The sequence below is a fragment of the Anser anser genome (genome assembly GCF_964211835.1).
Source record: "Anser anser genome assembly, chromosome: 1".
Lineage (NCBI taxonomy): Eukaryota > Metazoa > Chordata > Aves > Anseriformes > Anatidae > Anser > Anser anser.
This window is the reverse complement of record NC_139720.1, coordinates 134,023,156-134,045,519: the sequence shown is the minus strand read 5'-3', so window position 1 is coordinate 134,045,519 and position 22,364 is coordinate 134,023,156. Positions and strand designations below refer to the sequence as shown.

General features: G+C 37.1%; 1 protein-coding gene across 9 annotated transcripts in view; it reads right to left on the bottom strand.

Annotated features, from left to right (window-relative positions):
• Positions 1-22,364, bottom strand: part of ANOS1 (anosmin 1) — a 142,970-nt gene that overhangs the window by 46,959 nt on the left and 73,647 nt on the right. For all 9 annotated transcript variants that reach the window (XR_014580156.1, XM_083825295.1, XM_083825297.1 and 6 more), the window contains 4 exons: positions 19,668-19,730; positions 16,231-16,453; positions 10,781-10,965; positions 3,129-3,258 (listed from right to left, as the gene is read on the bottom strand). Coding sequence is in view for 8 of the 9 variants with exons in the window: in XM_083825295.1 (XP_083681421.1) it covers positions 3,129-3,258; positions 10,781-10,965; positions 16,231-16,453; positions 19,668-19,730 (601 nt within the window). In the remaining variant the exon portion in view is untranslated. The remainder of the gene's footprint in view (positions 1-3,128; positions 3,259-10,780; positions 10,966-16,230; positions 16,454-19,667; positions 19,731-22,364) is intronic.

The following is a 22,364-nucleotide window of genomic DNA, read 5'->3' as shown; positions in this document are numbered from 1 at the left end:
AAACAAAACTTTACTTTGCTGTGTCTACTTAGAAACCATATTTTTGCACTTGCAAAAGACACAGAATAGCATAAACAGTATTGCAGTAACCAGACAAGAAGTCTCTCTCCAAGTAATTGCAGCATCAAAGTTTCTGAATGTTCTTTTTAACAGTTAAAAACATTTAGTGACAGAAATATTATATTTGTCCTCCTTTAAAAAAGTACAATTTACTATTCACTGTAACTTAGGAGCAACTGGTAAAAGTTCAGCATCTCATGTGAGAAAATGTCTTATGAATTGCTATCACGTTTCCTCATCAAAGGATTTCTTTTTGAAGAAAACTTCTGGTAAGTCTGATGAAGATAATAATCTTCTCTTGCTCTTGGCACGACATGATGAATTGAAACAGTACAAGAACTGATGTGAGTTTCTGTCCACACTTTACACAAACGTACCACAGAGAGCCAGCAACCTTCCAAAGGTGATGTGCCAAAGTCCTCCTTCCTTTTCCAAATTAGAGGTTAAATGTGCCTATAGGAGCACAGCAGGAGACAGTAGATGCTGGCATGCAAAAAAACAGGAACATCTGATCAGCAGTTTCTTGCCTCTCTGCCAGGAAGGGGCCGCCACTTCCCACTGAGTTCCAAAGTAGTAATTAAAAGTCTATATGACACTATAACTGTTACTGCTGAGTGCCTACTCAGGGACATTGATGCTAAGAGATACTGGTTGAAGCAACCCAGTGTCATTCCTGACAGTCACCGCCCAGCAGCATCTGCATGTGAGTCACTTAACGCTTCCACATTTCATTTGGCGAACATGGTACCTTTGTAACAGCCAGTGACAATACCAAAGCCTCTAAAATAGTCAAATTAACTTCTCAAATAGGATGACTCTGGCTACAAAGCTGATAGTTAAATGAAGTTCTTGCTGTTTGCTTAGCAATTCATGATTAAGGGCTGGAGTTTAGATTTGAAAATTGTTATTGTGAGAGTTACAGTAGCTTTTTGAACAGTGATGGTTACAATACTTTATGCCCTTATCAAGATCCCCATTGCTTTGGTTTATTAGGTAAGAGCATGCAGAAGTACTACTGTCTTCTGCTGTCCTTGTCACAAAGTCCTAAAAGTGCTTAGAGTGCTCTCCAACCAGCAGACAGCCATAAGCAGTACTACAGGTGAGCAAGTGCTTCAGGGACCACAGAGAAAAGACCACAGAAAAAAAGAGACCACAGAAAAAAAGAGGACTCTGGTATCTAACATGTAATCATTTCAAAACCACAAACTCCTGAAAAACAAATCACTGCCACTTGGGAGATTATCCTGAAGAAATATCTTTGTGCTTATCATGCTGTCACACTTCTCCAGAAACCCACTTTTGCTAGGGTCAGATACTGGGCTAAAGAGACATTTAGTATGACTTAGCATGGATGTTCTTATATTCTTTACCAATGTAGGTGTTTTAAACAACATGCTCCTGTGGTGAGCAAGTGCAGCAGGGGACAAATCTATGGGGGAATTTAATACACATCCTGCTTCAAAATGTCACGCTCAAGCCAAAACCTCAGCGTTATTATGATATACCTTTATGTAACTACAGGCACAGTGGTTCCAAACAGAATAGTTGGAAAATCTTTTGAAACTCAGAAAAAAAACTGGCAATGATCTGAGTTTAAAAGAAAGTTGGTGCCAGATTCACCGATGCAGGGCTGTATCTGCTGAACTGCAGCTCATGAAAAAAAAAAAAAAAGAGAAAGCCTCTGCTGCTGCTGAATCCTTGCAGTAAGCTCAACATAGCTTGAAGGAACTGTATTTTTGATGTCATTGAAATGGTGTGCTACTTAAGTGTAACAAACTCTTTAAATAATACTTTTATATTCGTAAAGGTTTGTGGTCACAAAAGTAATGGTATGACTATGCCAACCAACCTTCCTACCACAAATGGGGTTATAGTACCAAAATTATTGATCCTAATGTAGACTTATTCAACAAATAAATAAACCATCCATATCACTGAAAGCACTTGCTTGCCTATATAACTGTATCTACAATAATATTTTTTCTAGGATTGATTATGGCCAAACAGCAAGCTAAAAGCTAACATGGAAACCCATAAATGGTGACTGCCTATATTGTAAGTCAATTATATCTTCAGAAAGAGGAAATGCATTCCTCAAAGTATTTGTTATAAGAGTGTAAAGATTCTGTCACTACCAAAACAAAGACAAGTCTGTCTATTAGAAACTTCACCTCAATTAGTAATACAGTGAAGAGTGCTAGATCTCATTGTTTGGCACAGTAAACTAGTATGGTCTGGCTATTTCCACATTATTAACTGTCTTTAAGAGAGAGTAACCACATCCAGATTGTCTACCGGGGATGGTTTCTGGCCTGTGCTACTGTGCCTGAAAGTCATCTGGGTAAACTCTGCTTTGTGTCGGTGAAAAGTGCATCAGAAAAGAATTCACGGGACAGGAGATCTGTTTCCAGCTCCCATCCCCCCAAGTGCCATTTACTGGTATATTTTCAAAGTTATCCCACATCCCTTGCAGAACCAGCAACAGCAACAAAAATTCCTACAACACTTACTGGATGGTCTATCATGCCTTCCTAATGAAAAGACACATACTACTAAACACTATTATACCCTTTTTATCCCTAAGCCCTTATGATTAGTGCTAGCAAGGGGAAAGTTATATTAAGAGAGCCTGTAGTTCCATTAAAACAATGATGCTGCAATTAAGATATAGGCAACAAAATATTCCTGTACACTGCTAAGCATATGGCAGGAACGTACTGATAACTATAAAGGAAATTAAGACAAACATCTTGGAATAACATGTTGAAACCCCATTTCCTTTGTGTTTCAAGGTCAGGGTCATGTTGTCTGATACCAACAGTGTGGAAAATGCTTAAAAAGAGATTTATTCATTGAGACCCCTTACTGATAAAAGAATAATGACGTCTTTAACCTTTAATTCCTGTCTTGACTTCAAACAAATCTCACACCATTTCTAAAGCTGATGGTAACATGGCCAAAAAACCCACCTGTTAAAAACCTTCTGCCACAAAAACAGGCAGATCAGGTTGCACTCCACATGTGAGCGAGTAGAAGGTGAGTGCCAGCTGTAGGGAACCAAAACTCACCTTTTGAGGAGCGGAAGTGCTTGCTGGGTGCTGTGAAGCCCCTCGTCCCATGCACATTGACAGCTGCCACGCGGAACTGGTACCACCTGCTCGCTCTGATGTCTGACAGCTGGACCCTCTCATCCGTAGTCTGGTGGGGAAAATGTCACAATTATACTTTCCGTTCAGACGTGGCTAGTTGTGCTCTCTGCCACAAGACACCCATTAGGCAGACCGTGAGGTAGAAGACCCACCTCTTTAATACATGGAAGTGTCAACAATAGTGAACAAAATCACATAACCAGCACATTTTACAGTGCATTGCAGGTCTCTTCTAGAAAAGTGACCTTTAGAAAACTGGTCAAGTGTTAAATTCACAAAATTATTTTCCAGTTATCACAACTTTCACCAGAATATATAGGGCTTAGCTGATCAGGTACTGACATTTCAGGGAATTCATTACCCCAAATCAAAGGACTCATTTCTCCAGATCCTGAAACGGGAGAGTGAGTCCAAAATGGCTTCACAAAATCCAGAGCTGTGAGAAGACGCCTTTTCTGGTTCATCGGAGACACAAAACCCTCAGGTAATGAATGCAAGCCCTCTTGAGATCCTTGGCATTTATGTCAAAATGACACTCTAAGCCTTAACTCTTCTCTGCAGGCTTTTCTCAGGTTATAGGAGATGACCTTTCTGTCAACAACACCCACTGAGACTGCTGGTGTCATGAATTCAATTTCCAGCTTCTGCAGGGAGTGCCTTAACTACTGAAATATGGAATAAACATAGATGCACTCTGAACCCTTTCAGTAGGAAGCACTTTAGTCTGAGGCCTGCTTTTCTCTATCCTGTTTTTTCCTTTAAGCTTTTAAAGACCTGCCTTCTGCACTGTTTCTGATTTTTTTTCTAAGGTACAAACACCAGAGCTGAACACAACCTTCTGGTAACAGCTGAATCACTGCCAAGTACATAAGAAATATTGTGGTTTTAGAACTCATTAGAAACTCATCCATTTGTGGCTGATTTTACATTTGCAGTTACCTCTCAATTATCCAAACTTCAAGTTATTTCAGACCGTCATGTTTATTGTGTTTTAATCTAATTCTTTAATCAAAATAACACATAAACTTGAAACAAATGACTTGTATAAGTCTAAATATCCTACACAACCAATACTGAATATCTTTATTGACCAAGATGCAGACTCATTAAGAAATTTAGTGACATCTATTTATTTTTACAAGATGTTTTCTGTAACTTCAAAAATCTACCATATGAGTTTCAATGTTACTTGCAGTGATGCCAAATACTTCCCAAAGAAGGCAAGGTGTAATTTCTGCTTTTTGCTTTCTTTCCAATCTGTGAAAGAAAGCAGCAGCTGCCAACCTAATTCAGATAGCCAGAATGTCAGGAAGTTGCTTCAGCTCTCCAACAATGGCATTTTTAAAGTCCCAACCAATAAAATTTGTAAATATTACTCTGTGCTTAATCTCGTCACTTGTTGACAAATAAAATTTAGGGAAAAGGTTATCTGGTTTATGTGCACATGTGAAGGAAAGAGAGCCTTTTAAAGCTGCACTATAGACTGCTCTCAGACTGATATGTTTTGCTACTTTGAGCCCCCACGTATTCCTGCTACTCAGAGTCCTTCTCCATTCAGAGTCCTGCATTTGTCTATTTAGCTTAAGCTGGGGTAAGTAACAGTCCCTACACTTTCATCATCTGCCTCATCTTTTTTCCAATTATTAGCTTTTACATTACCTGTAGAATTTATTATCTAGTTGAATGAAGGGGCTCCTAGGGAAGAAAGAGCCTATCTGAACCAGTTTTATTACTATTTTCATTCTATAGAGCACTCATATGTGCTAGCTTGTTTGTTTGTTTATTTTTGTTTTTCCCAGCATGAAGACCCACATACTCAACTACTTAAAGACAAGACATGACAGTGAATTAGAGTGATATAAACTATAACTATATTAACAGAAAAATAAATCATGGATATATTCAGGATACTGCTGCAGCTGAGATCCTGAGATTAGTCAGGACCGAACTGTAATTAATTAGCTACAACATTGTGGATTTTTAAAAACAGATTTACTGAATTTAGCTACAAGGTAGGCATAATGTGAATAGACTTGACCCCAAATTTCTCAGCTGAGGAATCTCAGTTGTCATTTGCACGAGCTCAGTTACTCTCTTAGGGCTTGTTTAAAACACCGTATTTCATTTCTGTCAGTCTTCTGTGGCAACTGTGAGATGTTGTGGGATTAAATAATGTGTCAACCTATATCACCAAAATTATTTTAATATATGAACAGGCCTTAAGCTTATTCCTTTCGTCACTGGTTTTGTTGGCAAAGCTCCTGTTAATCTCAGTGGCATGCAGGAGATGTATCTGTAACTAAAGCTCCTGCATTACAAACTACTTTGGCACCTCTAAGCAAAATTTACATGGTTTTAACATATTTCAAGGAAGAGCTTGAAAACTAGTGTTGAGATATACTACTCTGTCGGTAAATTGAATATTTTGTTCAATTACTTCAGTTAGTTCTCCCTTCTTAAGTATGTTTGGAGCTGAGATCATAACACTGAAAGTGCTTTTGATATCTCTCTTGTATTAACATGAGCCTGCTAAATGGCATGCTGTGCAGTATTAAGAAACTAAGGGTTGAATTTCAACACATACCTGAAATTCTTCCTGAATATTAGAGAAATTATTAAACAACAATTTTACTGATGTCTTAGAATGCCAATATAATGTTTTAAAGAATTTAATCAATGAAAGATGAAACAAAAAAAATCACCTCTTAGATAAATGATTATAAGATTGAAATTATTATTTTTTTGGGCTATTTATTATGCATTTACTTATAGGAGGAAAGTTTTAAAGCTAGGTTCCAATCCTAATACACTTGTCATTTGGAATAAAATAATATAAAAAATGAGTCCTCAGGCAAAATCACTGGCCAACATGTCCATCCTCAACATCATCCTAAATTCAATAAAGACAAAGGTAAGTCCCCACTAGTTTACTTTAGTATATAACTTTATATAAGAGCAGCATGGAATCACAATGACATAACCTGGAGAATACAGAAAGTAGCCTGACACCTCTTCTCAAGAGTGCATCTCAGGTCCAAGGAACAACAGGTCATATCCAGTGACCAGAAGGAAGAAAGTGGTTGGGCTGTCAGCACACAGGGATAATTTGGCTGACATTAGCGTAGTACTGACTCATGTAAGAAGCACTGATATTTCTACTCTTTTCCTAGCTGTTTAGGCCCTCTCCTGAAAGTAGTCCCCTCGTACTGTCTTTCCAAAGGAGATTATTTGCTCTTCTCTTCAAGATGCCTTGAGAAACCTCCTTGTTGCTCATACAAATGACTGATGATTAAAGTACTTTTCTGGAGCATGGATGACCTATCTTCAATCCTATCCTCCGTCTGAGAGGTTGGGAGAAACTGTTCCTTAGTGTCTTCGATGTTGCCTGCTATATTGAATTATGACATTTTTTGAATTCACGGGCAAAACTTTTCCTCTGAGCCAGGCAGGCTGAAGGTTTCAAAAACATCTTGTAAGGGAAGGGCAGAATTATTTAGGATAGGGAGGGAAAAGAATGAGAAAATACAAGTCAGCCACATAGTAGTTAGGCAATTCAGATGGGGTTTTTGTGTCACCACTCCAAGGATTTTTTTTCTGTCCTTTACATATAGGTAAGAACTGGTGTAAGATGGCCTTTGTAGCAAAGTCTGGTACAGAAGACTCTCCCCTTTCCAAGGTTTAAAATAATCAAAGGAGTATTTCATTGTGTTCATTCCCTTTCTCTCACACTATCAATCTTGGATTCCAGCCTTATCCTGATGAGTTCATAGCTCCACACCTATCTTCATAGAATCGTAGAATGGATTGGGTTGGAAGGGACCTTAAAGACCATCCATTTCCAACCCCCTGCCATGGGCAGGTATGCCACCCACTAGATGAGGATGCCCAGGGTCTCGTCCAAACTGGTCTTGAACACCGGTAGGGATGGGGCATCCAAAACTTCTCTGGGCAGAGAAGTTTATTTTGAAATAATGCACAGTGAGAAAGAATTTACAGTTCAAAGAGTGAAGGGGTATCATCCAGGGTGTAAGAAGAACTAAGTTTACACTTCTGACAAAGAAGCAGCTTGACAGTACCACATCCACTACTCTGCCAAATGACAGCAGACCTCCCCTCTTTTGTGTGAATGGAATCTTACACAAGGTGGGCACTCTTTAAGAATGTTTATCAAAGCAAGCTTCTTCTGGATGACGGAGAAAGAAACCTTCAGTTTATGGGACTGGTGGTTAGCTTCAGGAGGGATTTCCTGCTGTCAAGAGCTGAGAAAATTTAGGACATCCTTGGAACCAGAAGTTTAGGTGTTTCAGAAGCTGAAAGTTTTAAAAAGGATTAGCTGTCCACGGAGTTTAGACAATTCCAAGATGAAGCACTAAGGTTTGTCCCAATCAAGCTAGCAGTAAATACTGCTCCTTATTTGTATTAATAGAGCAATAAACTAGTAATTAAAATTCATTAATCTCTGCCTTCATGCATGTACAAATACTTGGCATCCACTCACACAATACAGAGATGTACTCTCCCATCTGGAGATAACAGGCACAGCATATTTGAATTAATTTAATTCGTTACATTAATATGATTAAATATCTAAATACCAAATATAAACAGCAATATGAGTATTTTTAGAAAGCATCGCAACAAGCAGAATAATAATTTTGCTCATCAGATATATTGTATTCTCATGGGATAGTGCAGCTGGCCCTATGCAATTGGTTAAACCATAAAAAGCAATAGTATAAGAAACTTGGCATAACCACTTTGAACACTGCACATCGTAGTTAACTTACTTACAACAACTTATATCTTAGTTCCTGTAGTTTTATATCAACTAATGCAAATTAGTCAAATTGTTAGTTACATCAAGTGTTCTCAAAAATGCACAGCAAAAAAAATAAAGTTAACAAAATTCCTGTTTCCTGAAGTGATAAAAAACTAAAATTATTTTCAATGTGTTTGTTTTCTTTATATTCTTTGAGAGTTAAATAATGTTTTAGTAGATTGTCTCCCCTCTTAAAAAGCAAACATCAAAAACATTCTTATGACAATACAATGCGAAAGAAACAAACTTCTTCAAAACTATTTTTTCAATACCAAATAAAAATTCATAAGAGATATGTGAAAACACTTACATGTTAACCCACATTAATGCAATAGAAGAAAGCAAGTAAAAAGTAAAAAGTGAAAAGTAATTCCTTTAAAAATGTTGTTCAAAATTATAACCCGCTTTGGGATCTTCCTCTGCTCTGTACATGCTCTCTAACTTAACTTGCAGAGTAATGAAAGGGCATCATCTCCTCTAGACTGTCATGCCCCAGGAGTTTTCAGCTGTATGGCTGAGCTCTTCACAGCCTTTACCTATAATCAAAGTCTCAGAGCCCAATGCTTTGGAATCATACAAGAAAAATTCTCAGTTGTATGGACAAGAAAATACCCAGAGGCGATGCACACGGTCACTTTAGTCAAACTGTGTATCCAACCTTGTTGATGAAATACATCCTAATGCATCTGATTACACTTAACATATTTGACTGCCCAGTAGGACGTCTAAAACTACAAACACCGTTGAGTTACATTTCTCTATAGAAACAGAAATTCTTATTACTAGCACCCCTTAAGGGTGCCCAGCCTGTAACGCCCCATAAGGTACACACAGTTCACAAAGACAGTCAGGCATCCTGAAGCTTGTTCTCAACTGAAATCCCCAGTGCTGTCTGTTTCACAATCCAATACACATCTCTCGTGATGCAGTAGAGACATCAAAATTCTCAGAAAGATGTCAGTTGGAGGAGGCTTCTCCTGCCATAGTGATTAACTCAGCCCTTCTGTCTGCATGTGACAGACCCTCAGGAAAGACAACTGACAGGATTCTTACCATTCTTGCACAGGAACACATTTCTAAAACCCTCTCTCCTGTACATCCCTGTGAGATGGAAGAGATTCATATATGCTCCACAACTGTACATACTGCTTGCTTCCAGAAACGTGCATGAGGTCTATTTCAGGGATGAGAAAAAGCACAGCAGTGTGCTGCTACCTTTATAGTCCAGACGCACCAGCCAGAACTGTGTTTCTACAGCCTAGCACATATACATAGCATGATAACTGTGAGGAGCAATTGACATCTGGCTTATGTTTTCTACATGGTATTCTCCTAGTAGCAAAGGCACTAAGTTGTTTGCTGAATATAGAGAATGCAGACTGAAGACCTGCACATCAACTGAGACAATAAAAATGTCACTACAAATTTATCAGATGTGAGGGTGTGCATGTTCATTTGGATGCAATTGCACAGGCTGGGTTTCATGCCAGGCTCAGCTGAAGGTCATTTTTCCTGGGCAAGACATTTTGACTGTCCCCTGTAGTACTGCACTAAAGCTAAGGACTTCACTTTTGAGTGTTCAGTTTCACAAGCTTCACATTATTTTAAGATACCTTTTTCCTACACAATCTGAATGTAGAATGAACACAGATTGCCACAGAACTTCAAATCCTTACTTTATTTTGTGGATGATTCTATTTATTCCCTCTTTTCTTTTTCCTAGCTATAATGACATTTTGCAGGTCTTTTGAAAATCAGCATTTTGCTTTTCTTGTCAGCAGGGATGAGGGTGAAGCAGTGAAGATAAACGATTGGAACTCCGCCATACAGGTGAACTGTCAGCATGTTAAAAAACAGATTGAAACTGGGAAGGAACTAAGTGAAAATTTATGCTCTGTTGGCTGCTTCTCATTAAGAAACATTTGCTCATGAATCTTACATTTTCAGCCTGGACTGCACTGAGTGATAAGAGCATGACATCATGGGCTTTTCTGAATTGGGAGGGCAACATCTGAAAAAATGATTTTACAAAGAATAAAGGTTTTAGTCTTAACACTCTTGATTTTAAAAATTGAATGGCCTTTTTATCAACTATATTTCTTAGCATTTTGCTAAGACCCAAGCCATGCCTTGGAGACCATGCACACTGATTTCAAAAGGACTATGTCTCTCATATGCTTCCTTCACTATATTTTGGTATCTAACTCTACGTTTTTCAAGAGATTCATGGCTTTTTGGAACCCCCATCTGAATAGATCACAAGTATGTACTTACAGGAAAGTACCACTCTTTGTCTTATGAAAATCAAGCCTCCAGCTCGATCTATAGATCTGTATCTGTAGAGAGCAAACCTACAAAATAAACTCATTTTGAAAATATAAACCTCTGAGTATTATTTTTTGGGGGAACAAGGAAAGAAATATTTACTTCTTTACTAATATATTCACACATTTTTAATGATATAATTTTCTATACCTATCAAAAGCATTTGATGTTTCTATAACTGAAAAACTGCAAGTAAAAATATTGAAGTTGATTTCTGCTGAATAAGTCTGGAAAATAGCTCATTGAGCATTGGAGTAAGATCTGGATCCTGCCTGTGGCTATCTCGTGACTTAGAGAGAGACCCTAGAAAGGGGTCGCTGTGTATCAATCTCCTTACTTACAAAGTGATCTAACTCTTTGACCTGATGAGGAACTTCAGATCATTGTCTGGAATCTAGGGATTCTTACCGTTTTACCAAGAACTGACCTGTGCCACTGTTTGCCAGTTAGTAGCATCATCCTCACTAGGATGGATTCCTTGATTCCACCTCCTCTGAACAACATAGATCACAGGCTCAATGGAAATATTGAATTTTGAAGACCACTTCACCTCCAGGTCTCCAGATTGCAGTTCTATGAATTTTAACTCTTTCCGGGGTTTCAGTGGAACACCTGCAACAGGAACATACAAACAAAAGTATTTGAATAATTTACAAAACAAGATGAAACCATCTGTAGGTGAAGCTGTATTAAAAAAAAAATACTAATAAAAAAGATGGTTTGTCAAATGGAAGAATAAAAGTGGGGAAACGGGTAGGCTGATAAGTATGCATGTTCAGAAGTGTTCACAACAAGCCTACCTCTGCCAACAGTAAAATTAAAAAAAAAAAAAAAATATTTATTTCATTTAAAAACTAAAGGTACTAAGAATCTGAAAGTCGTGAGCTAAAACTTATCTCAGAGTTTCCAGATATGCTTTGATAAGATGAACACAGACCTTTCGATCCCAAGCAGCTATCTATACCTGTCATTCAGATTTTCACCTAATTTGTCTTTAAACAAAACTAATGATAAAATTTTCACAGCGTCATTCAGCAATTCTTGCAGTTCTCCTGTGGAAATTATCCGATTGGACACAGCTCTTCTCCAAAGTCATGCCTAAAACTGGACACAGACCCCATCTAAGCCTTTACTGGTGTAGTCTACAGTAACAGAATTATCTGACACATCTTACATTAGTCTGATGTACGCAAGTATGCTGCTTGCCTTCTCCTGAGCAGCTTGCAGCCATACTGTATGGTATGTCATTCTCCACTCTTCCCTAAAATCTAGGAAAGGTAATTCCAAGGCTTCTTGAAATAGAACTGTTGTATCTGATATATACAGTGCAATTGCTACACTACAGGGAAAAAAAGTTCTTTTTAAAATTTAATGGTAATTTCTCATTACATCGTGTCACTGAAGGACAGTTATTCCTGTTGTTCCTACTCCTGATAACACTGCCTTTTTTGAAAATATTTGCAGTAGCTTGTAAGAAAAAACAACTCTTCCAATTTGGCATCTTTTGATTAAATCAACACATCAAGTGTTAGATACATTTCCCTAGATAGTTATTAGGAGCTCATATATTTGATTGTGCAACATTTTGTCACACATAAGACTTTTATGCTGACATACAAATCTTCTTACCAAGTTATTGTATGAATTTGTGTTATTTCACCATTTCAGCGGGGACCAACAAGTCCATCTGTATGCACTGGTTCTATAAATTGTAATATAAATGTTTCTACTCAGTCTGTCATAGATGGCTGGAGTACCAAATTTCCTTAGGTAAACAAACTGCTTTTATATTCTAAGATGTCTTCCAAATCTGATTAAGTGATTAGCTACAAGTCAATAAAAATCAATATTGTAGCCATTGAAGAAACCTAAAATCAACCTGAGGAAAATCCAGTACTAAACTCTGGTTAACTCAGTTTAAACCCTGGATATCATTCCACTGCCAGATGCCTTAGCCTAGCATAACAAACATCACAGATCATGTCAGTTCCAATTTCTATATTTGAAAATCCTTCTTTAATTATGATGTACAATAATTCTTCAATTTGCATGTTAAGAAAACTTCCATCTGCTCTGCATTAGGGGCAGTTGGATTCACTTGATTGCAAGTTACTCAGCCTCTCTGGTGTTATGTAATTGTGTGCAGATGGATTGCAGCAGCATAAATGACTAGAGCATCGCACAAGCGCATTTTGAAACACTTTTGTAGAACCAGCATCATCAATTTCATATCCAGATGTGTAGATCCAATCATTCTTCAATGTGCTTTTTATTATGTAAATTGTCAGCCCTTTCATCATGCTGGGACAAATTAGTTCTCTGAAGTCTGTAGTGTTTGAAGAATTCAAATCACTGACTGTCCTATATGTGCAGTACCAGAGCCCAGGAAAAAACATTTCTAAAGGTGTCTTTCAAATCACACATGCATCTCTGTGCTATGAAAAATAAATGCACGCTGTTCCACCATAAGAATCTGTATTTTAAATGTTGGTTCCATAGGAATTCAAAAAGTTTCTATGGAAGGATTTCCCACAGTAAAGGTTACACTTATGTCACCAGTACAATTCTAAACAGTTGTTCAAAGACTCAGAAATGAACACCTTTAAAGTTGTACACAATTGTTTTAATACAAAACTATTTTTCATTAAACATGAAAAAAACCTTTAAATTCTGGATGACTGTTCTGGCTCCAACTACCCAATTATGACACTGTCATACCATCACAGCCTTTAAATGTCACAACATTCTCTTCACAATTCACTTTGCTCAGATCTGCAGTTTGGTCTGCTTTAGTAATTGCTCCCTAACATGTTCCAGACAAAGTTGGCTAGGCTGGTTTAGACAGTATGAACCCTGAAACTTTTTTTAAAAAGGGGGCCTGGAAAGTTCACAGAAGTTGGTGTACTATCACACTGGAGAGACCACTACCTTCTGAACAAGAAAAAGGTGATGGGTAATTTTTCAGCAGTAACCATCTGAGTGTGGAAAAAAAGATACATGTCCATATCCTTACTTAGGGATGCATATGTGTATTTAGACAAAGTGAATGTGATCAAACATTGGACATCACTTTTTCTTCCTTTTTGTTCTGTGTTTTTAAGCTTATTTCTAAGCAGATATATTCCTCCCATTTATATTTGTTAAGTACCAAATTTACTTTATATACTTACTGTTAATTTATAACATCATTATCTCCACATAGGGAAAAAAAAAAAAAAAGAGGTAGGCCATAGAGAAAGAACATACACTTTCTGAAGTCCTTTACTAATTGAGACAACGTAAAGGAGGTAGATGTGGCAGATGACAGATGAGTAGGACAAAAAATTTCATATCACCAGCAAAGGGAAAAAAAATGTGAAGACTACATAACTGAGTAGCAATACTCCTAACATGGATGAAAAAATATATGTGCATTTATATAATGATATGGCAATTTGAGCTCTATACCGAATGCAAGCCAATAAACAATTGGGATAACAAGTACAGTCAATCCAATGACATTTTCAATATGTGACTTCTGTGTAAGTATACTTATATTATTTTAGAATTCAGCTTTAGTACTCAGTACTAGAGGGCAAATCCAGTTAAATCAGATGAGTATTTTATATCTGCTGCTGTACCTTTCACCTCTAGAGCTTGATCAACAGCGCAACTCTAGCAACTTATGTAGACTCTTTAGATTCAATCTGAGTTCATTTTCTAGCTGTGAGTGCTGTCAAAATGATAAGAATAAGTACTAAACTTATTCACTAGATCTTAGTCATGCTTGCAGAGTTTGCTCTTCCTCAGTGACAGGAAGGTCATTTACCCCTGAAGGAAATGAATAGCAAGCCTGCTCAGCTTCTATTTGTCCTTTGTTGCAGAAAGACAAGTTGAAGAGGATAATTAGCTGAATTCATCAGCTGAGAAGGCAGTACTGCATTGGGTTTGCCCTTCCTTTGCAAGACATATATGCTCTTACAAGCAAGCACCTCCTGCAGATAGGTGATAAGATCTTAGAGAAGGTTAATTCTGTTTCTATATAATTAGGTTGAGCAACAGTAGACTTTGCAGTATGCAGTTATACAGCGTATCATATCCTGTCAGATCTTGTGTCCTCTCCAAAAGCATGCCATCTGGTTTTGTTTGTTTGTTTGTTTGATAGTTTTGTTTTTACCTTTTCCAGCTGTCACATTTACTGGAATGCCCTGCAGTATGCAATTTTGTAATTGTGGTATGAAGCCTGACCATGTAAACCATTACACATGCAACACAAATGCTGAGTTTATCACTTTTCAATTTTCTCAAGAAGATGAAAGAAAGAAGTAAATAATCTCTTTTTAATAATCTTTATTCTAAAAGGTGGTGTGGATGACAGTATATTAATCCCTTACAATTTTACAAAGCTGCTCTGAAGTTTCTTGGAAGCAAGAGAATTTCCCTTCTATATTGGAAATCTGGATCACAGTGCCTGCTGTTCAAAGTATTTCAAGTAGCGTCTTCATCAGTTTTATGCTTAGTCAACCTCTATGACTTCTACATCAAATTTTCTTCACTTTTGTAAGTAAATTATAGAGTGTTTCCTGATGGCCAATCCTGTATATTCAAACCCAGGTTTCAAAAGTCAAAGAGCATTATTTCTGACATACATTCTAATCACTAGGGACATTCAAAAACAAGCATCAACATTTCAGTTAATGGAATGAACCTAGAAACAAATCACCGTCTCTTTCACATATTTCACTTCCAACTTCAAAACAGACCTGATATTTATTGTTATCAAACATACATAAAATCACTATAGTCTGTTCTATTTCAAATGTTGTTAGCAGGTTTATACCCCAGGAAAGGGCAACGATTCTGACCTCACTAAAACATATTCATCCCCAGTGTTTTCAAGGTTGCAAACAACTGGAGCTCCGCAGATGGAAATAAAACTGGATTCAGATCTAAGCCTGGAGCTTAGCTCAGAGTTCTGCTGATTAGGATCTCCATGGAGAGCCCAAGTTATCAGGAGCATAACTGATTAGTATTTATTTTTTATCACTAAAGTAGAAGAATGGATTTCTAATAAAATATTCCAATTCTGTGTAACAAGAAAATGTGTTTCACAAATGGTCATTACTGTGTGTTAGAAGCACATTTTAAAAGTATTTCCATATAAAAAGCTTTTTTTTTTTTTTTAAAAAAAAATTTAATCATAAGAAATTAAAATCTGGAGTTTGTCTAAGCACAAATCATTCCTTAATCTATATGTTCTTGCTGATGGGTAGCAAGGAAAACCTTTTTTCATAGAATCTCAGGACTCAAATCAAGGCAATTAAAAACTTCTGAATAATTTATGGTGCCCTAGTTGTAAATAATGCAGTAATATATATGTGGACACTATCATTTGTCACTATTTTATTCCTAGGTCATTAAGAATACCAATTCCAAATACACTGCATTGATTTGTTCTTCACCTTATTATCTCACACTTCCTATTTGGTAGTCCCATCTACTTGGCTTATAATCATAAATGTCATTTGTGATTAATACAACTTGAACTATTTATCGTTAAATATTTTCCTGCTGCATTCTTTCTCAACTGCATCAAATTAAGTGAGATTTCACCTAAACTGGCAAGTTCATTCTACTTAAGATGATTCATAATAGCCACATGTTTACATTCCATAGATTTCCAGATATGACCTTCATAAGGAAAAAATAAAAATAAAAATCAGAAAATCAAGCAACATTTTTCTGTTCATCCATCCTTTCTGCATCCAGTCACATGTCCCTCTATGTATTCACCTCCATACAAACTCTCATGACATAAAAGTCATGGTTTTCTAGGAGACTTTACTATGGCCTGAAGTTATTAGCCTAGTACGAGTATATATTAATAATAACCTCTACCTTTGTATAGATTTTTTGGAACTTGGCATGTGTGACCACATCCATTGGAACAGCATTTCTTCACTCCAGAACATTCACTATCTGCTTCGCAGCTTTCAACACAGGCAGCTGCAAAACCACTGGCCTTCTCAGGTGCTGGGCAGTCCCCTTGCTTCACAGACAGGATGTACTTAAGGAATTCGCAGCTAGTTAGGCATTCATAATTCTTCTTGGGGAAAAGAGGCTAAAGGGAAAACAAAGGAATTGTATAAAGTTTTCAACAGTGGGAAAAGAAAAAAAAAAAAAGAAAAGAAAAAATGTTGTACATTTTCCAAGACCTCCTAAAGAAAAACACAGATTTTCAGCTTTTGCAAGACTATCCCTAAAGATTTATATATTCAAGTTGCTTCTAAAAAAGCATTCCAAATGCAGAATCATGAATTCCCTCAAGTAAGACCACCATCTTTAATGGAATAAAGCAGTTTACATCTGCCAGCTTTCCCTTGTTTTCCTCACACTGCTTGGCAACAAAGTTGCTCAACAACAGATTTGAAAAAAAAATAATCTCAAAACAAAGGGAAGCAATGGTCAAACGGTCTTTTTTTTTTTTTCCTGACTGCCCCACATTCCTCCCTTTGTACTTCACAAGACTTTACCCACAATATCTGATGTAATGCCCCTCTAGATAAGTAAGTAAAATCTTCCTACATTATACTCAGTTTGAACTGAGTTGGCTAAGAGAAGAGCATCTTTATGTTCTTGCTAACATGTTAATAACTGCATAAACCTTCATGGTACTGGAATAAAATTCCTGATAAAAGGATCAGCAGAAAATACAGTTTAAAATAACCCTTAAATATATTTCTTAAAGATCAAAACAAATGCTACCTCTTTGAGAAATCAGGTACTAGCTATAGGAGACATTGTTTCAAAGCACAGACATTTTATAGCATATGTACTACTCAGAGGTTTGCAAGGTTCATTTCCAACATTATTAAAAACAGCTTCTAGTACCCAATGTCATTCTGTGTGACATGGGGATTTCATCTCCTCTTTTAGCCGGTGCTTTATTTAGTTTGGTGCAAAACCAGCTACAGTAAATCCCTCAAAGTGATTGGTGGAACTGTAGGTAAGCAAACCATGTAACTGGAGTTATCTATAGGCTTTCTTCCCATTTTAGAGGAACCAAAAGTCTCCCACTCAGAAAGTTCTGATGAACAAATTATTAAGCTTACACAAAAACTATAACCCACTCTCCATCCAATTATTCATGTAACTTCAATGTTTTCTTCCATATTCAAATATTATACTTTCTAATTTATACCATTCTCATATTTCTAGCAAAATGAGAAAGACTTTTCTCTATGAAGGAGGCCCAAGTGGTTCACTGAGTATGTGTCAGTTTATACTCCAAAGTCCAGGAATGTACCACTAAGTTACCTCTCACACTTCATCCCATAGAGTCGTCCAGATTTTTTTTATCCTACTCTTAAGGATGCATTTGGTGATACAGCTTAACCAGTGTAAACTGCCAAAATGAGCAGTCCACTTTTCTCTCCTATTGACCCCAATGTTCCTCGGACATGCGCTCCTGCTGTTCTTCCTGTTGGGCTATACCTGATTCCACAGTTAGCCACCTAAGAACCTAAACCAGCAGGAAATTATACTCACGAGGAAAAAAAAAAAAAAAGAAAAAAAAAGGAGACAGGTAAGCTGTAAGGTTCCTCCTCTAAAACTAGTATACTTATTTGGTAGGTAAGAAATTGCATACAATGCAGGACCTTGAGAAATAAAAAGCTAAAATTTTGCTTCCAGATTTTATGAAGAATACAAAAAAAGACTGAAACATTCTCAAACAAAAACAGCCTGGTTCAGTTCAATCAAATAACGTCTATGGAGCATACATGAGCTTGAAAGAAAGGAAAATGATCCCTGTGTGTGTGTGTGTCTGTGTGTGTGAAGCAAATTTCAAAACCTAAAACATCACAAATTTGCAGCTACTTAATTAAAAACTTTATAGCTCCCTAAGGCATAATACATCCTCAAGGCTTCTCTTCCTCACCCTATTTCACAGCTCATTTTTCAGTTAGCTGCTAAATGTGCTGCTCTTCATTACTAGCTTTTGAAGTTCTAAATTTAGCTTCAACCACAAAACACTAATCAAAGAGGGATGCTCACTGTTTTCAACTACAATAGAACAGTGTTCTACAAATGTTTTTCTTTTAAACCAAATTTATACATATTTACACCCATATCTGGAAACATACAGCCTTAGTGAGAAGTGATATATGAGGATGACATAAATTAAGCCCACTAAAACTTCTTTATTACACTACTCCAGAGTTTTGTTATATAAGGAAACAGCAACTGATTCTGGTTAAAGAACACTTGCAAGGATTGGTTTTCATGAGAAATTTTTACTTGTTCTTCTAACATAGCTAAATAGACTAGTAATCCCTTATTCCCTACTTACATGTAGTTATTTGGATCTCAAAATTAGTTTTGTTAGTTGAAATGACAGCTTTTCCTAATCATCTTCATGATGTTTAAATTGTTTAAACATAACACATGCTCTTCTACCAGCGGAAGAGTTCTCACAGCGACAAGGAATGAGTCAAATCAGTTCAGGGCGCAATCAGTTAAGATCATTTTTATTTTTTTTCAGGAAAGGCTGAAAATCTTCATAAACACACGTTAAATGATTTGAATAAAGATGTACCTTTATATTGATTTGGTTACAATAAATCAACCTTCTACTGAGAAGATGCTTTCACTTTGTACTAAAAATCCATTAAGGATTGTAACATCTGACTTCCACCAACTCAGCAGAAGCTGTGTTTCAAATGCAATAAAACACTCTCTTCTTTTGTGCGAGTTTAACTGATCTAAACTTGTTTATTCACAAGGTTATCATGAAACACTATGCATAAACACTTTTCCAAAGACTTGTTCCTGAAGAATTATGCATTCTGATGCCTGCCCTCTGAATCCAGTTACTCCTGGAGATATATTCTTTGAAAAATCAGACTGACTTTCACATATAGAAAGGCCACCTTTTCTAGTGACCCCGCGCAAGGATTTCCACACTTGTGACATTTTGTCTTTTAAACAAAGATGCTCTTACTCTTTTTCTTCCACGTGGCTGGAAAATAAAGGAGGAATGTGGGAGAAGTAGCAGTTTACAGGAGGAATTTAACAGTGCCTTCTCAGAGAAATTACATACGCGTGGCTGAATAATGCTTCAAACTTCAAGTTGAGATCAGGAAAAAAAAAATCTTTCTTTTTTTACTCAAACATAATATGGCTAAATGGTTATATGTGTATCCATTCAAATGAAGGTGAATGCTATAAAAAATCCCATGTTTGTTAGCTGTCTCCTTAAAGCTCACACCTCTAATAATTTAAGTGAAAGAGACAGCTAGAACAAAGTGAGAAAGAGTGCCCTTGGGCTGACATACCTCACAGAAGCTTTGGCAATGGTTTTTCTTCAAGTCCCAGGATTCTTTGCAGGGCTCCAGGCACTAGGAAGAGTCAGTGGGGGAAAGTGTCAGGAAGAGAAAGAAATAAACATCCACAAATGACCCCAGTTCTCTGGTTGTCTGTTTGGCCCATAGGAAGTTAATAACAGGCTTTAAAAATCCACTTCTCCTGAGGATAAGATTGTGTCATTGAGCCTTGGTGTCAGAGCAAGGTCATGCCAAGCCATGGTTAGATTACAAGAAACATTTTCAGTATTTCTTACTGTACAAGGCAATTGCCTCACTTATATGCCATCCTATTTTCTGCCTTACTGAACCTAGGTTCCTAATAACATTTAACACCATGCCACTGGATCACAGACCAATGTCAAAAGTACTACTCTAAACTACAGAAAGTTAAATTTTCTCCTCGCTGACTAGCCTCAAGATTAGATGGGCACATTGTCTTCCCATGTGAGAAGCTATTTCATCAAGCTATGGAGTAAACTCAGCAGAGATTTAGCCACTATTCCCATATAAATAGACAATGTTCACTGGTCTGTTAGCAAAACCACTTTATTTCAAGTATCATATTATCATTTCTTCACCTTCAACCTCTACTACAATGGATATACAGTGAGTATATATTCAAACTCTGCAAACCAGAGTCAAGCTTCACAGCATAACATAAAGAAAAATCTTTAAGAGAATTTACTGTAGCTGAAACATAAATTTAAATGCACGTTCAGAAAACCTTTTCACTTTGTTAAACAGATGATCCCGGAAATTACCAGCACTGTTGGGAGTCAATAACATCTAATCTTTCTGGTAACAGTAGAAAGATACTTACTGAACCAAAAAGAAAGGCCTTTGACATGCAATTCACATCATTTGACATGTGTTTGTATTATTTGGTTCTCTTACACATAGTATTAGGCTGGATGAGTCTACTTTTATGCTATTCAAAAACAAGCATGAACAAGCATGAGAAGGCTATATCTCAGAACAGCTGTCCACCTGTATCATTAATGTACTAAAAAAAAATAGTGTTTTAAAAGTTAAACATTTTTCTCACTGGCAACAAAGCCTGAAAATGTAATAAAACCATTATTCACAGAGGTTACATACTTCAGGAATGCAAAACACCACTCAAACGTTTGTTATAAATACATATACTGGTATTTCCGATCCAACTTTTAGCTCTTCAAAATCCACAATGTGCTGTATACAGAGTAATTAGAAGGATATCTTATAAAATGTCACTGAAGTCAGGAAGTTTAATTAAATCCAGAGTGTTGTTCATCTTGTGGTGAGTTACTGTACATTGGAGCCCAATCCCACGATCATTCCAATTTTACAGCTCTCCTAACCGTCTGATGGATTTAGCCATGACTTACAGAGGTATAAGTGGTGCAAAAACACAATGGGCAACCTTTTGATCTCACTGGGACTTTGTCAGTTATTCCCAGGGCTGACGGGATTTCCATACCCTTGTCTTTTCCCAGTTCTTGTTTCAGTGCTGCACGGCCACAAAGACTGTATATAAAACAGCATATCCACAATCTTGCCACAAGCTTGAGATGAGGACCAGAACCAAGTTCATGCTGACTGTATTGCTGGACCACCCTCCTTGCATGTTGTAAAGCAAAATATTTGATATGCATGGAAGGAATTACCAAGATGCTATATTTCAGAGGGCTTGTTCAATGTTTCTACAGGGATGTCTTTACCCACACTGTAAGTAGGCTCCAGCATTTGTTGTTCTGTCTGGCAGCTGTTCTGTTTCAATAATCATCCAGGACAGACCAGAATATTCTTACTTTGGACCCAGCATCTCCTGCCACCAGAAAAGGCATTACTGATGGGCATCTCCGCTCAGACACTTCAAGGGAAAGATGGACAAAATGAACCAGGCCAGAGCAGTATCCTGCCATCTGACTGCCCTCAGAATACTCCAATGAAAAAAAAGATAATGTACCTAGCCAAAAAGCCTCCATCATAAGCTTCACAGGCACTGACTAGAGTATACACCCTCAACTACATGGACAAAAAGTCTTTAATAGATGTTTCATATTCCTGTTGTAAGAGGACTCAACAGAGCACTGGACTTAGCACATTGGGCTGGTGTATAAGCCAACTGTGCAGCTTCAGTGGAGCTGTACCTTTCTGTAAGTTGGATAAAAACTGCTAGCTGACAGCAATGTTACCAATAACCTTGCACTAGAATTGTTTGGGATTGTCCTTCTAAAAAGGTAGAACTTAAGCTTGCAATAACATAGATGAGAGCACCTCATAAACAGAGTTTTATGTTTATCCTCTTTGTTATTTTGTTGTGAGGTTCCCTTATGGTGGGGAAGCTGAGGAATGGAAAGGAAATGCATGGAAGAGCTGGAAACTTGATCTACATCTCTCACCTTTGAGTCCTTTAATTAAACCATGAAAGAGATGAGATATTGAGATATCCCCCACTGTCTAGTGAGCTTTACCCTCTGAATGGCAATAATCTCAGGAAAAGAGATACCTTATTTTCTCCATGAATTCTCTTCTGATATTTTTATTCGGAGAGGGAAGTGTGTGCCAGATCCAATGTATTACACAACCTAGGTCTGAAGAAGGGCTATTGTATACATAAATTAGTCTCTTTTTCCATACATCTTGTTTCACCTATAAAGGGTTTCTCATATTTGGCATGCTTTG